The 16,820-nt window shown below is 43.0% G+C and overlaps 1 protein-coding gene across 2 annotated transcripts in view; it reads left to right on the top strand.

Annotated features, from left to right (window-relative positions):
- Positions 1 to 16,820, top strand: part of megf6b (multiple EGF-like-domains 6b) — a 45,466-nt gene that overhangs the window by 1,135 nt on the left and 27,511 nt on the right. For both annotated transcript variants that reach the window (XM_078091867.1, XM_040204278.2), the window contains exons 2-4: positions 409 to 543; positions 1,501 to 1,610; positions 7,503 to 7,607. In XM_078091867.1, coding sequence (XP_077947993.1) covers positions 409 to 543; positions 1,501 to 1,610; positions 7,503 to 7,607 — 350 coding nt within the window. The remainder of the gene's footprint in view (positions 1 to 408; positions 544 to 1,500; positions 1,611 to 7,502; positions 7,608 to 16,820) is intronic.

Here is a 16,820-nt window from a genome sequence, read left to right as displayed (position 1 = left end):
CATGCATGTATGTCCAGTGGGAACACTGTAAATGTCTTTGCGTGAATTGTCTGAAAAATGGTGTATTTGGAGATAAACATGAAACAACAAATCTGTGCCAGTTTCACGTCAATGCAAAATGGCTTTCAGGTAAAGGTTTCAAATGTGAAGAGTCGTGGTTAATCTACAGGTAGCAGCTCTGAGTTCTGATAGATAATGTCTGAGGAATTTCCCATGAGTCTTTGAATATACCAAAGCCAGACCTCCCAATCGGCCTTACATCTCGGCACAGGCAGGAAGGCCTTGTAAGCTCCGTCCATCTATCATTGCTGCAGCGCATCCCACAGCCTTCATAAATTGTCCCGCTGCCGTCTGTAAATCTGTAAAACATTTTGACACTAAGTATTTTCACCGCTGCTTTTGTTTCAGGCCCAATGTGTGCGTGGAGAGGGAGGTGACGCTGGTCGCCCAGAGGCAGCCGTGTGTGCAGGCCTTCACACGCATGGTTAAAGTGTGGAAGCAAGGCTGTGCCGCCCAGTCGTGGTGCATGGGATACGAGAGGAGGTGAGTAATACTCTTCCCTTTTGTTGTCTGTCGACGCTTACCGCTGACTCAAACACTCCTCATCTTCACCTGCAGTGGATGTAGCGCTTTGCTGATGAATCTCTGGCTATGGCAAAGCCTTAATTATAGCTTCATGAAGTCATGCAACCAAACTAATGTATCCGCTTCATTTGACTCCACCTCCAAACAGTATCAAACTGGACGATGTCCTCGACCTCCTCTTTCCTCTCGACCTCTTTCGCTCTTGTTCTGTAATCACAGCCTTGAGCCTCTCATGCAGCTAAGTGCAAGGTGCGGCCCCATTTCATCGAGGCCAACAGCTATTTAACACCCGGGCGTCTTTGCAGCCAGCATTCCTTTGAAGGAGGGTCGAGATGCTAACGTTTTAGCCTGCCTGCGTTTCAGGAGCTTCTCAGTCTGCTGCTTGCGCTCGCTTTCACAGCGTTATCTCACCGCGTTACAAAGTCAAAGGCTGCTTTGAAGGCAGCCAAGGCCACAATTACTCGCTTTAAACAAACGTGTTTCCACATTGGGTAATGACCGTAGAGCAATGAGAGGTGTCCCAAAGTACAGGGATCGGCATCGTTCTCTGAAGTCGTCTCTGCCAGTATCACACTTTGAAATGGCGCCTTAACGGTCTGGGAAAATGTTTGCTGAACATCTTACTGCATGTTACTTAAAAGACTGTGAGATGTTTGATCCAATCTCATGTTTATTTTCTAATCGCATGGTATTCAACCACATGAAACCTAAAAAAGTGCATGTCATATTTCAGATAACGTCACATAATCCCTTTGTATATATTGTATACTTGTTTTTTCGCACACTACTGTTTTACACTACAATTCTACAAAAAGTCCTGTATTGTCAGTTTCTTATTCCTTTTGATTTTTTTCGATAAACCATTTCAACGGGTTTTATTGAAAGCTTTTAACTTGATGTTTGTCATATTAACAGGACAGCGTACTACACTGCATACAGACAAGTGTACCGACAGGATTATCAGACTGTGCACAAGTGTTGCCCTGGATGGTCCCAACTTAATGGAGAAGCAGGCTGTCTGTATCGTAAGTATCCAACTATCCACATGCTGCTTCAATAATTATACAAAAAACACGTCTTGGGTTTTGCGGTTAGGTATGCTTACTCGTAGGCATTCGATATGCTTTCCTGACTCAGCGGGAGGAAAGATGCGTTAAACATCACCTCTGCCTTTGCAGAGACTCCTGAATGAATGGTTTTCAGAAAAAGGTCAAAAGGGTCAAGAGATGCTTTGCCCATCCACTCCCGAGCAGATGTTATCGGTCAGTGCCATGACCTACTTGTCTTTTTACAGTCCCACAAGGTTTAGATGTGGATGGTGGGAAAAAGAATCTCACGTGTTGTAAGACTTAAGTGTTGGCATTTGCTCTCAAAAGATCTTTGCGTTGCATTGTAGTTTCTTTTACTACTTTCAGGAAAAACAATTACAATTTAAGGTGAAGTCACGGCTCTGCAGCGCTCCTTTGGTTTGCAGAGGACAATTTGCCTGACAGACGTCTTTAACAAGGCACGGTATTTACTTTTAATACGATGAAAGTGCAAATGGTCCACATTCCCCCTCCAGCATGTGGTCCCATGTGTAAATGTTGGATGACCACCATAGGGTCATGTGACACTACTCGTTCATAGGTGTGACAAGTCAGAGGATTGCATCATGAGTATTAAAACGTAAAGGCCCAGCCAGAGTTTACCCCACCAATTATCCGGGGCCCCCTCAACAATACCTTTCGAGTCACGGTGGCGAGACCAACTGCTGATGCGCATGAAAAAGAGAAAATATGAATCTCTCCCGTGTGAGTTCCAGTCCACAGGTCCATGTATGGAAGCGTAGCTCCGATTGTCACTCTGGGGCTGCCAGCAGCTCGTCTCCTTGTGGATAAGCTTAGCTTCACACCGCTGGGACAAAGAAGCCTCCTTTGATGGGATTTCACAGCCAGTGATCCAGAGCACATAGCCTGCATACCATCGACGGGCTCCTGGCAAAGCCTTCCTGTAAACAGTTTGTGCCCTGTACGGTCGACTGACAAGAAAGTTTCCGCTTCCTTGCTCTCGTTGCTTTACCTGGAACTGACCCGCATGCTCAATGGCCACCGTCCGATGAACACCCTGTGTTGGGATGTGGAGCGAGAGACCTGGATGAGCCTGCCATGGTTTTTCATGGCGTTTTATACAAATGTCTTTGTTTCCAGAGAAAAGGTTATGGCATTAAACAATACAGTATAAAGAAAAATTTCTGCTCCGCAATGAGTTTGGATTGTTTTAAAATGGTCATAAAGACATTCCTCATGCTTTCCCCTCAATTCGGTAGACAGGAGTTTTTTTTTTTCTTCTCGTGACAATGGCTGCCCTCCCTGGCGTGAGGCAGGGCTTTTATCTCCGTAACCAAAGACGTGGCAGCACTTTGAGATGAGAGAAACTAATCACCCTTTTCTCTGAGCCATTGAACAAGGATAAAGGGAAGCTCACACCACGATCCCCCCTCTCCCACTCCCGTGCACTTTGCTATGCGCTATCTCTACTGTACCTCATTCAGCACAATGCAATCTGTTGGGCTGTTTTCAACAGCGCCTCCAACATCCAAAGGGAAGAATCTGCACCGCAGAATGTACAGCTTTAGCAAATCCCCTAAACCTCCCCAAAGAAGGGAAGATGGGAATGCTTTGTGTGTGAGATCGTGATTTAGTGTCTGCCACTCCTGAGTTTTCTTGTCTCTTTCTCTGTGTGTGTTCCCTCATAAAATGTCAGTGTAGGGTAATTAGGAGAACGGCTTGTTGAATTGGGGCTCTAATCATGTTGTCCACACAGTGGCTTGGAAGTGGCTGCGAGTCGAGTGGTTTGCCCTTCTTGTAGTTCACCTGAGATTCTCTTGTGCCTCTGTATCCACACATTGTACAGATGTTTACATCCTGTCAGTCTTGCAGTGGATGTTTTTTGTATTGTTGTGCTCTCCGACAGTCTTTGCTTATTCTAGTCATTCATGGGTTTGGAAAAAGAAAATGGCACAGCAAACATCTGGTTGTTTTTTGCTAAGCCCACCACTCGTTGTCTTCCATATCTTTTTGTTTCATTGAATTGTGACTGAGTTTTTCATTTACACTATGGCATTGATCAAAGATCGTATCACATCTATTCAATGTTTTTACAATACAGGAATAACTTGTCTATAAAGAGTCAGCCGGGTAACTTGTGTAGTCCTTATACCTTTTTTATAAACTAAAAGTGACTTTTGTGGATTTTGTAAAGGGTCCAAATGACCCAATGACTATCTTGTTCTGCTGAAGAGGAAGAGCTATTGACTTTGGGATGGCGACTTCCTCTAATTAAACATTTGGAGGACCACTCAAACGGCGAGTTAAACCCTCCACCTCAGCATGTAGCCAAGGGCCGAGCGAGGATGGACGATGTTAGGCGGGAGTGGAGACGCTATGTTGATTGACTGCAACAATAAGCTTTGTGGCAGGGTCTGAGGGGCAGGGACAATGTCTCCTCCAGTTTGTCGTCCTCGTTAACTGCTGAATAGGAACTGGCCCCCTTTTGTGGTGGCAGCAGGCTGGCGAAGGTAGCTGGGCCTGTGAAATGGGCCTAGTGGCCACAGAAGAGGAAATGGTCCTCTGTCTATCCGTGGGTGGTCTCTGTGTGGAGAAGATGTCCTGCAGAGCTGAACACAAATGTATCCAAACTCCTACATAAATCTATTAATACAGAGGTTGTTCGGTCGGGATAATACTGAAAAAACTAAACAAAAGCTGCCACAATTTCTGTGACTGTTTCCATATTATGTAGCTATGAGTGCTCTCAACATCCTGAGATCTGTCTGTAGCTAGCTGGCAGAACGTGTAATGGGAACAAACTGGAAGTTATTGTAATAAGAGTCTGGCGGCAAACATGGCAGTCAAAGACAAGAGGCAGACACAAGGACTTTAAGTAATCACATGACCTGCTGTCCAGTTGCACATGTGGTTGTTATGTGAGACGGCAATATTAGTAAGGTGAGCCGGTAGCTTATGCAGGGAACGAGCTGCCTGTGTTTAAAATGTGCTGTATGATTCCATTTTAGTCTGAGTGACATGCAAGCCATCATCATGTTAAATCCACATCTGTTCTTTTAGAGCGAGTAGAAGAGCAGAAATGCGCCACGCAAATGCTGACCACAACAGGTGTTTTTTAATCGGTCAACACTGTGACGTGACTAGATGGTAATATTCTCATCCACGTAGTCAGAAATTAGGATCAAAATACATTTCTCTCATAATGTAGGGAGCAGCAAATTGCAGGGTTGTGCACGCTTGGACATTGTTTTGCCATGCGTTGCTCTGCCTGCTGTGTCAAATCAGCCTAATGGGAGGTTCACATGGTATTAGAGGTATTTCAAAGATCATCTAACATAGCTGGCCCTGTTTTTTCACATAAAGTCTTTGAAATGACACATTCCTTTTGTACAGCGAAACATGATTTGTTGCCTCAAAAGTACAGTGATCTGCTCCATGCGTAACAATCGTGGCACGAAACGCCGGCCTTTGTGTCTGTGCGCTGTCCTTTTTAATGTTCTCACCCTCTCACTCCAGGGGTTAATCAGGTCGATGGAGCCTGAACAAACGCCGGGCTGCGTCTGTGTTGACGGTGGTCGTCCCCTTCCCAAGCTGCCTGGGTGACACCTGCTCGTTGTTTATCGGCACAAGTCGCCGAACCCTGCTGCTCTTTTGGCGGGAGCTGCCGATCCTCTCGCAGAAGGTGTCTTTATAACAGAGTAGATACGTTCCAGGCCACAGATGAGCGTGAGTTTTGGGCCACGCTGCATGCCGCATTAAGAAAAGATTTCAGGGAAGATTAAGCAGCGTAAGGAGCTCGGGGGGCGTAAATGCCCCGATTAGCTGCCGACAATCCCGTGTCTCAGAAGGGGGAATGTGCTTTCCCCTTATGGTCGCTTAGCCATGCTACCCTGGAGTGACTCTGACCACTGAATTGTGTATTTTTGTTCTGCTTGTCTGTCATCTGTAGCTTTCAGCGCTCCATAATTACCTCACATTAGAAAATCACAGAAGTGGGGGTAGTTATGTATGTTGAACTAATACAGTGAATCATAGCTTCTGTAGTCAGTCTTGAGGTACTGAAAGCCATCACGGACAGATTAGCAGCCATGAAATGGCCTTCCTGTTGGAGTAGGATTTCTAGCGAATCAGCAAATAATGCAAGACATCTTGGCTATTTAGAAAAGGACCACGGAGGTATTTGACACGGCATCAGTCTGGAAAATGCTGATGGGTGTTTTCTTTAGAGACAACAAGCGAGCGATGGCTTTTGATGTTGTGCGTTTAGACTCCCTGGATGGTCCAAATGTTGAGCAGGTGTCTTAAGGATGCAACCAGATGACAGGCGGATGTTTAGTCTCGGCGCCGGTCTCCAAAGAGCCCAGAGACTCCATGAAAGTATGAAATCACTCTGGCTCATCTGTGATTATAATTGAGCACTTCGCCATGCCCCTCTCCTTTTGGCTAGACATATTATGTTATTCCCTTCTGCTTTCATGACGTTTGTAGATTTTGTTTTGTATGTTTTTTTTATTTCTACGGTCATTTTAAGAAGTATTGCATTAGAAAAATGGACATGGAAACATTCATTAATAAGCATAGAGACCATTTAACTCGTATTCTGACTGACTGCATCCTCCCAGATATTAGCTTGAAGCATGAATGCTTGTCTTAGTCTTCAGACGACACTAATCATGGCCAATAGTGGTTCAACAATAAACGCTTCCAATTTAAACAAATTCCTTAAGGTTTCTTTTGTAAATGGATTGGATAACAAGCTGATTTGTTAGATTTCAGTTTTGAAGCCTTTTGTAATAAATGGATTAAAGCCATACGTAGCCCATATCTCCAACTTCCCAAGAAGTTGATGGTCACAACTCCCAATTCTTATTTTAAAAATGTAAACTAAAATTGGCTTGACAACTGACAACTGGCAGCGCCTGGTGTGATGGGGGATCATTAGATGTGCAGAAAAATGCGGATTTGGCAGAAGATGTACGGTTCAACTGACATTCAGAGGCCCTCTTCACAATCATCTTGGGGAAGGTTACTATTTAAATCTCTTGTTATTAGCGTGACTGTGCGGTTCAATCTCGTGTCCTCATGTCGCCAGTCAGGAAAAGCAATGACCGACATCAATCATCTGGATCCGTCGTCACTAAACACTGTATTCTGCTCAGGAGGTTAGGCCTAAACAGCTGTGTCTTGCTTAGGAACATTAGACTTGACGCACATCAGATAAGAACACAAGCAAGAAGACTTCAGCACACAAACACGCATATTTAGGTGAAGGACTGTCATGATTAATGCAAGTGTTTAAGCGTAGGGAATGTGATGGTAAACCTCTCATGTGGATTCATATGTTTCGACCTCCATACTTTATGTGTTCTTTTGAAATTCCCATCTTAACTAGCATGACCAGTTTGACTTAAAGGGCTTTATATACGCAGGGCATCGAGAGATGGAAGCGCCGCGCTCACCTGGTGTTCTGATTAATCCCTCGATCCACCAACTGTTTGCAAAAAAGTTCCTTTAATCAGGGTCATTTTCAGGTAACTACAGGGCAGTAAGTGAAGTCATCCAAGCTGCTGTTAAACGCCCTCATGTTAAACACTCCTGCAAAATGGCGTTTAGAAATGTCTTTGCCGAGAGCCTCAGCTCAAAGACGGATTCCTTCTACATTGGCTGGTGTGAATGGAGGAGAATCGAGGTTCCTCTCTAGTCAGGAGTGAACAGGTAGACGCTTTGATCAAAAGATGTCATCATTTGAAACCGAAGATGTCGACATCTCATGATAAACGCCAGGTGTCTTTCCTTCACTCACGATTTTCTTTTTCTTTTCATGTTTCTTTTTGTTTCCTACCATCCTGTCTGCGTCCACGCGTGCAGCTGTGTGCAGCTACGGCGTGTGCTTCAATGGGGGCCAGTGTCGGGTTGGATCCACTCAGCTCTGTGACTGTCCTGCAGGGTTCAACGGACCCAGCTGCCAGTATGGTGAGTAGAAACAGCCAGACTATGTTTCATATTCAATCCCTTTTCTTCTCCCCTTTCAATTGTTTGATCTCCGCCCCCCCCTCCCCACTCCCTGCTTCTAACAAACCATACAAAGTGATCTTTTACACACATTGAGTTTCCATTACTGTCAGTGGACGCAGTAGGTCGTGACAATAAAAGCCAGAATCCTAAAACACTTCTGATTGAAGGAGATTAGAGCGTGCCGTTTGATTGAAACCACCTTTTCAAGCTCTTTGTTCGATCCCACAATTGTGATCGGTCTGTCTGCTCTCCAATCCTCCCCACTGACCTCTGTTTGAGTGACTGCCTTCCTCCACAAAAGAATGAGAATCTCAGCATTTGGCTTCTTTATCAGCATCTCCATTGTTGAATTTGAGCTGTTGAAGTAAAACAGCGGAGGACTCTGTTTTTATTCTGATAACACCACACGACAGGAAATTCCTCTTGGTGTCCACATGTTTTACCAGAATCGTCCGTCTGTCCACACAATTAGGCTCTGCTAAACACCGGGTTGCATGAGTCAAGTTCAAACTGCAGGGACACAATGAAGATCTCGTTTTGTTTGTGTTCCGTCCACATTTAACGCTCTTTGTCGCGCATCCAGAAGCTGCAAGTTCCTTTCTAACTTCAACCTTTAACATGTAATGTTCCTAGAAAGATTTTTCTGCTCCACCACACCCGTAGCTAAACATTCTCTTCCTGTTGAAGGACTTATGATCAAGCTTTGGGACTTGCAGCAATGACTCGTAAGCCTAAGCTGACCTAACTTACTTCTGATTACTTCATGCTTGATATAAAAGACTTAATTACAAGCTCTTTGGATCCATGAACACACGGTTCACACAGACTATTGGTTGCTGTTTTTTGAGCTGGTCCTGAATGGCCAAGTTGAAAAATGGATTTACAGGAAATTACACATATAAGCACCGTTTCATAGAGACTCTGCATAAAGACTTGAACCACTCTGCAGAGCGTTGAAGGGCCAGTGCACACAGCGGGTATAAAGTAATAGGACTAGTCATGACGGTCAACCATTAACCCTAACATCCTGACACATTTAGTAGACCAAAACATTCTAATGTCTCTTCACAAGAGTAAATATACTTGAATTGCAGTTGGTGTCGTTGATTCCTCTAATATGGTAATAATGAGTCTTTAAAACTCCCCCGTTGGCTGTAAATGGACCGGCATGTCCAATAATGGGTCTGTTTACCGATTTAATGAGGGATAAAAGAGGAAACCTCAAAGCGGTTGGAATGGATGCTCAGTTTATCGGGAAACTATCAAAATACTGTAATCAGTACGAGGAAAAGAAAAGAGAAAAGAAAACCCCGTCATTGTGGAGTCTGTTGTGTAGTGTTAGGGATTTAAGCCAGAAGTGCACCCCTAGTCAGGAAATTATAGTACGTGTAATAATGTTTAGTGTTAGAATTATAGTTTGTGTGTTATTAGATATTAGTTATTACATTAACATGTTAGATGAAGTGAACATTAACATTCTGTCACAATGTGATGTTAAAACCTGGGGACGGATGCCAATTGCCGTTCTTTATGGATTTCTCCCAATTTTATCCCCAAAGAGGGTTTTTTGGGAGTTTTTTCTCCTGTCAGGTAATAAAATGAACAACTTCATGTAAGGCAGCCGACTGAGGCAAATGTCTTCAGAATTGGACCACATGAACTGTCTTAGATCTTAAGATGAAGTGTGATGAACAGTGATCATTAATGATGGGTTGTTGTAATGAAAGTGTACTAGTTATAAGATGAAGACTTAAACGATGTATGCTTTGTTAAATTCACTCATTGAGGCATAAAGCCGAATGTATCTACATTGAGTGCATTGGAGTGTGAGGGACAGCTAGGACAGAGAGGTTTCAGGTTACAGCTGCAGCTTCACACCTCGACGTGGAAGGGACGATGGAGGAGGTGACCCTTTGGAGAAGAGGCCAATGACATTCAAATGCACCAAGGAAGACACACCTCAAGAGTTTTCAAAGGACCATGGCGGGGGAAAGACTGTTAGAATTTCTCCTGCAGCCGCGTTGATAAGTCCCTTCAGACTTGCTCAGAGGATTCTCTATTTCGCGAAATATTCCACTGTTCGCTTAGTATTTCACTTTGTGATTGTAATCCCTATTACGTTGTTCAGTTATTAAATAACTTTTGATTTTTGAATTTAAACGAATTGACTCATTCGTGTCCTCGTTTCCGGCCGGGACGAGAACAGGGATTGAGGCCTCCCTCGAGAGCCTTCCGAAACCCTTAACAGTAGCAATTGTGTTCCTGATATCTGAAGAGATATGAAAGATGAGTTTTTGTGTTTGACTTCCAAACTAAATGCAATTATGTCCTGAACTTTACAAAACCAGCCACCAGCGGGGTCCTCGGGGTGCCATCGCTGGTGGAGAGCTGCGCAGCCTTGACTGGCCCTCTTTTGTTTTTTTCTTGGATCTTTTTGTACACTCCGTTATATTGGCCTGTGATTGTCGTGAAACGGGCCTATGTAACATTTGGGGTTGCGGCCGCCAGCGCAGGCAGGATTACACTCACAGCTGTCCCTCTTTTTGAGGTGCCGCGTGTACAGAGGTCACTCCTGTGTCGGGGGGCAAAGGGCATAAACTGCAGGCTGGGGGCAAAGTGGCTATTTGGAGAAAGCGCCGTAAAATCACTTCTAACAAAAGCCTCCTTTCACTCAGTGAAGGCTCTGATTTGACCGGCGCTCGCCGGTGGCCACGCAAACACCGTTTTGTTGTAACCGTCACTTTTCTTGAGTCCCAGATAAACGACCTCGCTGCGTGGACGAGACGGATGCTGCCGTTGCGGCTCAGTCACGGCTGAGGTCCACGTGCTGCACAGCGCCGTCCGTCACTGCCCGTTCTCTCCTCGTGTTTACGCCAAACACCGTGGAGGATGTGGCCGAGGACGAATGCGTGGAACCGCAAGAGGCTCACTCATCATTTCATTAGTTCAGATGTCAGCGTTTGCATTCCTCCCGCCGTGACATGTGGTGATCGCTCCGCGAGGAGCTTTTGATGTGGTTCGCCCGTATTTCTCTCCAGCGAGTGGTGTGTTTACGTTGTTGGAAGGGGCCAATTACTGCCTCGCGCTCGGTTGTCTGGAGCTGTCATCTGTTTTGCTTTCTTTAGTATAGCGTTGTGTCTCAGTGACGCTCAAGACGATAAATACTGTCCATTTATTCAAATGATTCACCGGGTACCCGTTGTAACATTTGATGGCGTTAAGATAAGCTAGGGTTTGATAGAGGAAAGGAGAAATGGGTCAATTATTCAACGTTAGGTATTTTAAGAAACCTGTTTTTAATAACTCTAACTTTCTTCTGAGGTGAAGGGGTCCTGAACACAGCATTATCGGTCATGAGACACTATTCTGTATCTTTTTCTTCTGTCCTCCTCATACTTGTTGAACTTGATGTTCTTTTGTGCAGCATATCAGGATTTTAGCAACATTTGAATCCCTTGTTAATAACGGGCTTGTTGCTTGGCTGATCTAGTGGGATGTGTATGTCCCAAGCTTTGGTACTTATTGTTGCTTAGTTCATTGAAGATATTTTGGCATCTTTTGTGTCTCATTTATAAAGATTCATTACCAATGAAATGTATTTAGATTGTCCAAGTCCCTGTTGTGTGTGATTTTGTCAGTTTTTGCACTGAAGTACTTTTGTCTTGCCTGTATCCAGTGTGGTTTTGTCAATCGGTGCCTGATGTACTCGGCATCCAGCTTGTCATTGGTAGACAAGTGGTGTCCTCTGGGATCAAGAGCTTCCAAAGCTTTTAGACCTCTGGCAGGGCAGACGTCTTCGTACCAGCTGACATCTGGAGAGACAGACACACTTACTTACTTACTTTTTGTAACATGAACCCTTACAAGGGTCTTAGTTTAAGAATCTTGATCTTTTAAAACTACCTTTTTACGTCTCGTTGGTTAAAGGTAAAATGAAATTGAGCTTGCATAGATAAAATTGATTAACTTTCTATTAGTCCTCAAATAACTCTTAAGAGTTTTGAAATCCTTGATACTAGCGGGGAAGCATCTTTCCAAATAGATCTAACCCAATGTGAGAAAATCTTGTATTTTTTGTTCTCACAGGTTTAATATACGTTGTTTTTGGCTTTTGTTTGTTGATCCCAAACTGCGAAAAGCTTTACTGAAAGAGCTCTTATCTAACTAAAATTACGATGATGATGATGATGATGATGAATGGATCTAGGCCGGCTTTGGGGTCATTGTAATGTCTTTATTGTATCAGTAGCATCTACGCATGTTATTATCTTGAACTGCCACAGTTAAGTGCAGATATTTGAGGTTTGTCATCCATTCTTACCAGTAACAGTTTATTATTATCCAGCAGGATTATCCACCAGAGAGATCAAAACCCAGTTATTGAATATAGTTTTTTGCTCAAGCTTATAACCGGCCGACTGAAGCTTAATAATGCGGTCAGTTATTTCTAAGGAGCCTGTTGGTGCGTGACGTGAGTCCTCCATCGTCTACTGGCTGAGAAATGGCACAAGAACCTGCTGAAGTCGGATTCTGAACAAACGCCTTGTGAAAGATTCAGAGATGATGACACGTCTGAGTGTTTCTCATACATTGTCTAAGCACTTAATTAGGACGTTTAATGAAGTCAGATCAAATGAGACACAATTGAACAAAGACAGCGGTGGAAAGTAACCTTAAATACACACATGAGTAAATTGCTGTACTTATGTACAATTTTAGGGTTGACTCCGCTTTCAGCTGAACCAGTTCACGTTCCTTCATGCTACTTCTAGCCTTTTTAATTTCAGAGCAAATATGGACATTTTTATTCCCTTAAATTAACTTTACAACCAGTTATTTGTTTCAAAGGGGTTTCACCTACAATACAGAAGAATCATTTATGAAAAAAAACATTGCTCCAGTCCCCAAAAACGTGTTGGTTCACTACAACATTACAATTCTTACTGTGGTTCTGTCTCGCAGCGTGCTTGTTTAGTTGCAAGGTCAGAACAGCAACCCTGGAGCTATTGTGGAGATTAATTTGCTTGTTAAAGGAAACTTGAGTTGAACAAAACCTTTTGAAATGAACAGACTTGAACTGGGGTCGTCCGGTCAAAACCTTTTTAAGAGGCCAATAGCTGGAGAACAATGTAACCAGTCATCACACGAGACCACTCACATCTGACTTTCTGCTTCTGTATGTCTCACTGTCTCTTCTTTCAGTTCCCTAACTGGTCTGTATTTGTAAGATTTTGGTAAACGTGGATACATGGAGGGTTTATTCCTTTTATTCGTCATGACAAGCACTTTAAGGCCAAAGTTAACACGTTGGTGGCAGGATGCTCATAGGTACTGCTGAACAGTCGGACTTTGATCTTATGGTTGAATGCAACATACAATAATCTATTGTTTGCTCTTTTTTTCCCCCCCTCTAATCACCATTGATTATAGTATTAGTATCATTGTGCGCTTGGTTAAGCTGATTAACGTGACAGAAGTGACTTCTGCCGTCTCCCCCTGCGCTTAACATTTCAGAGGAGCGGAGAGGTCAAAGGTCAAGGCAGCACGTGAATCTATTCTGCCATTTTAGAGCGGCCCCGAACACCCATGGCTTCCCTCGCAGGTAATGCACAGCAGGACGGTTACGCAACATCTAACCTCCTCTGTTGAAAATGCGGGGCCATCGTCAAGCCATTTTAGGACTAAACATGAGGGAAACCATCTGTTACTGCTGCTCGTTCCCGTCACTGTCAGAGGATGAGAGGTCTGCATGGGGTCATGTTGTAAAAGAACATCCCTCTCATTTATGGCTAAACCATTTCACACATGCTCCTCCCTCTGGTAAGTGTGACAGTCATTTGATTAGCGAGGAAACTTTGATTTCTTTTTTTTTGGCTAAATATATAGTGTATCTGTCCCTTTCATGTTCAGGACCACTGAAATCCCTCATCTCTGATGTCCCACTAAATGTTTTTTTTTTTGTTTCACTTGGGATTAAGGAAAGCATTTGGAAAACCTCCATGCACTCACTTTGGAGAGTAAGTTACCCACAATGAAACAGACATTCATGCGCTGGTCCTCATGGCTGGAGATGGGACAGTTTAGTCTCTTCAATGAATTGACTTTTGGCCTTGCTGTGTCAATTAGCCAGTGTGGCTTATTTCATCTGTACTTCTTCCAATAAGAAAATATATTTATGAATCATTATTGGTGTTTGGGGGAAACAAGTGTGCTGTCCACATAACAGGTGGAAAAGGTCAAAACAGAAATGTTTGTGTCAACTTTGAGGAATGTAAAGCGGACACTTGTTCCTTTTCCATCACAAGCATTTAACAACCTGTAATCTGAGGCTTCTTTTAACCTAAACGTTTTGGGACTGGAAAGACGGTACTTCCTTCACCAATCATGTCTGGTGTATTTTTAAGTCACATTTGGTTATAAAAGAACAGACCTAGAAAATTTTAGTTTGCTCTGGTTGTTGTAGACGGCTTTTTGTTTTAATAAGACAAAACGCTGGAGCTTTTTCACGCAAGACAATGTGATAACAAAGGAGCTGTAAACGGTAAAAATCCTGTTTCACCGTTCACCTTCAACACAGCAGAGATTCCTGGAATATCACACCTTTTCTATATATATATATATATATATATATATATATATATATATATATATATATATATATATATATTTTTTTTTTTTTTGTCTAAGAATTGGTACCTTTTGGCAGTGTTAAGACTTTAATACTCACCCATAATTCACACTGTTGTCTGTTATTGGCATACAACATATGATATGATATTTCTAAACAAATAGTGGGTATGTGTTCCATACATCAGGGCTAAAACATCAGTATTTGTATTTTATTCACCTTTTTTGATCAATCCTGTCTATAAAATGCAATAGTATGCGACTCACAATTGATCCTTTTTATAGTTTTCCGTGTGATTATTTAACCCTTGCGACTGCAAAGACATTTCTGTTCACAATTTCATGAAAGCCTCAACAATCAGTATTTCCTAAATTGCTCAATGCTCATTATCATCTCTCAAATACACTGATTGCAAGCCGGACATTTTAGCCCCCCAAAGAAAATGCACAGACGACACAACTCTACAAGGACAAGAGCAGAAGAAAGCTTCTTTTTCCCCTGTCTGCCGTTCCGTCCTGAAACTGTGTGAAATATTTAGCTTTAAACATGAGAGCGCGATGGAGCACAAGCTTATTGCTGTGAGGCCAACAGACACCCCTCTAATGAGAGGGAGTGCACAGTCCAAGGGTGGGGTACACCGCCTTGCCCACCTACCTGCCTTTTGCGTCCTGCACAGCACCCTAATCTCCTATAATTGTGCAGTCTGAGCTTCCACCCAGTCTCATTAGGCTCTTTACAGCATTACTGATGAAGGGTCACTTCAGGTCACGCTCGGGGCAAGGGCATCAAGTTTGTGTAGATTAGCAGTGACAAGAGTTTGCAAAATACAATTAGAGGAATAATCAGCGTGGGCTGATCCCTTCATGCGCCACTGGTGTTTCTCCTCATCTCTTACATTCTTACTCCACTGAAACGTCCATATCTTGTACGAAGATCAGCCTCTGTAGTCTTTCTTCTTCGTACCAGTTCCATGTGAAATCGGCTCAAGCCCAAATATTTCACTTCTAATCTGTGTTTTTCCCCCCACACTTACAACATTATCTCCTCTGTTGTGAATGCGCTCCATCTGGAAGCCACTTAGCCCGAGGGAATGTTCACCCGAGAGTTCCGTCAATGCACAGCCAGCCAGTCCCGCTCATGTCAGGTGAGGTGTAAAAGGCAAACGTTAATCTGAAAGAAATTTAACGAGGCAGGGTCGGTTGCCTTCCACATGCTTTAAAAAAAGTAGTTTTATCCTATGTTAAGTCAGACTGCTCCACTGGCATTCCTGCAATATTTTTATTTATTCTAAGGTGTGAAAAACTGAACTTAATAATGACTATACAGCAATTTTGATCTTGAATCTTAGTTGAAAGGGTTGTGGATAAAGCTGCTGATGCTGATTGCGGAGTAAACCTGTATGATTTAATGTCAAATGTTTTAGTCCTTTTATACATTGTGTATGGGGGTTACATGGCTGTAAAAGCTATAGCATAAATGGTTAAACATGTATCTGCAATATTCAGATAAGTGCATTTTTCTAAATATAATAAAATATACATCTTTAGATTTATTTAATCCAAATGGGAAAAAGTCCTTTTCAAAAGTCAGAAATTGGTCATAGCTGTTCAGTAATTGAGATTTTAACAGGGAAGATGTGACCTCTCACTTCAACTTAATTATATGCTGGAAAGAAAATGCGCAGTTGGAGCTTCAGAAACACTGAGTCGATTTTAAAACAATCTACATCTAAAAAAAATAAACATGATCAAAACATATATTCTAGCATTTATTCTTTTCCTTCTTTAAAATAGTAATTTATACCAAATGGTTTTGCCGTTTATGAATCTTAAATTTTCATATACGTCTTATGTTGAAAAAAAAAATCTTTTGTACAAAACACTCCTTGCCTCAAGCTATGTAAGTAGAAAAAAGTGTTTCCTTTTAATGACAGATTGCGAGTTGAATTTTGACTGATGTTAAATGATCAAAAGGGTTGGGAACTACCGAAGGCATCCTGCAGTTTTGAGAGACCTTTGGTTGAATCACATAGTAATAACTATGCTGCGTTGCAAACCGACCCACACCTCGGGTATCTGACTGTATGTTGTTGCGTCTTTCTTGGCTTGTTTTTCTTTCTGTCTTCTCTGAATATGAAAACAATAAATCCTGACACGGACAAATGGTAATATCAGAACAATAACCCCACGAACCCATAAAGCAGGTTCATACACGGCCAGAAAAGAGCCCATTGCCTCTGCATCAGATGCAGCTGGTGGGTGGTGTGTTTGACTGCTGTTCTTTTCAACTCTAAACAACGGCGAAGCCGCGCAGTGTCACACTTGTGAAGCATTAGTCAGCGCCTCAATGTTTACTCTCCCCTGTACACCTTGAGCACGACAGCCCGTCATGTACCTGCCCCCTTTTTACCCCGCAGGTAAAAGGCTCAGAGCGTCCGCTTAGGCCTGCACATACCACAGCAGCACATCTCACACATGCGACGGGTGAAGTAGACGGGCTGGAAACCACGAGCAATTTTGGGATTCCTGCTGGTCTTCCTGTGT

The sequence above is a fragment of the Gasterosteus aculeatus genome, chromosome 17, assembly GCF_964276395.1.
Source record: "Gasterosteus aculeatus chromosome 17, fGasAcu3.hap1.1, whole genome shotgun sequence".
Classification (NCBI taxonomy): Eukaryota; Metazoa; Chordata; class Actinopteri; order Perciformes; family Gasterosteidae; genus Gasterosteus; species Gasterosteus aculeatus.
This window is presented reverse-complemented; position numbering and strand designations above follow the sequence as displayed.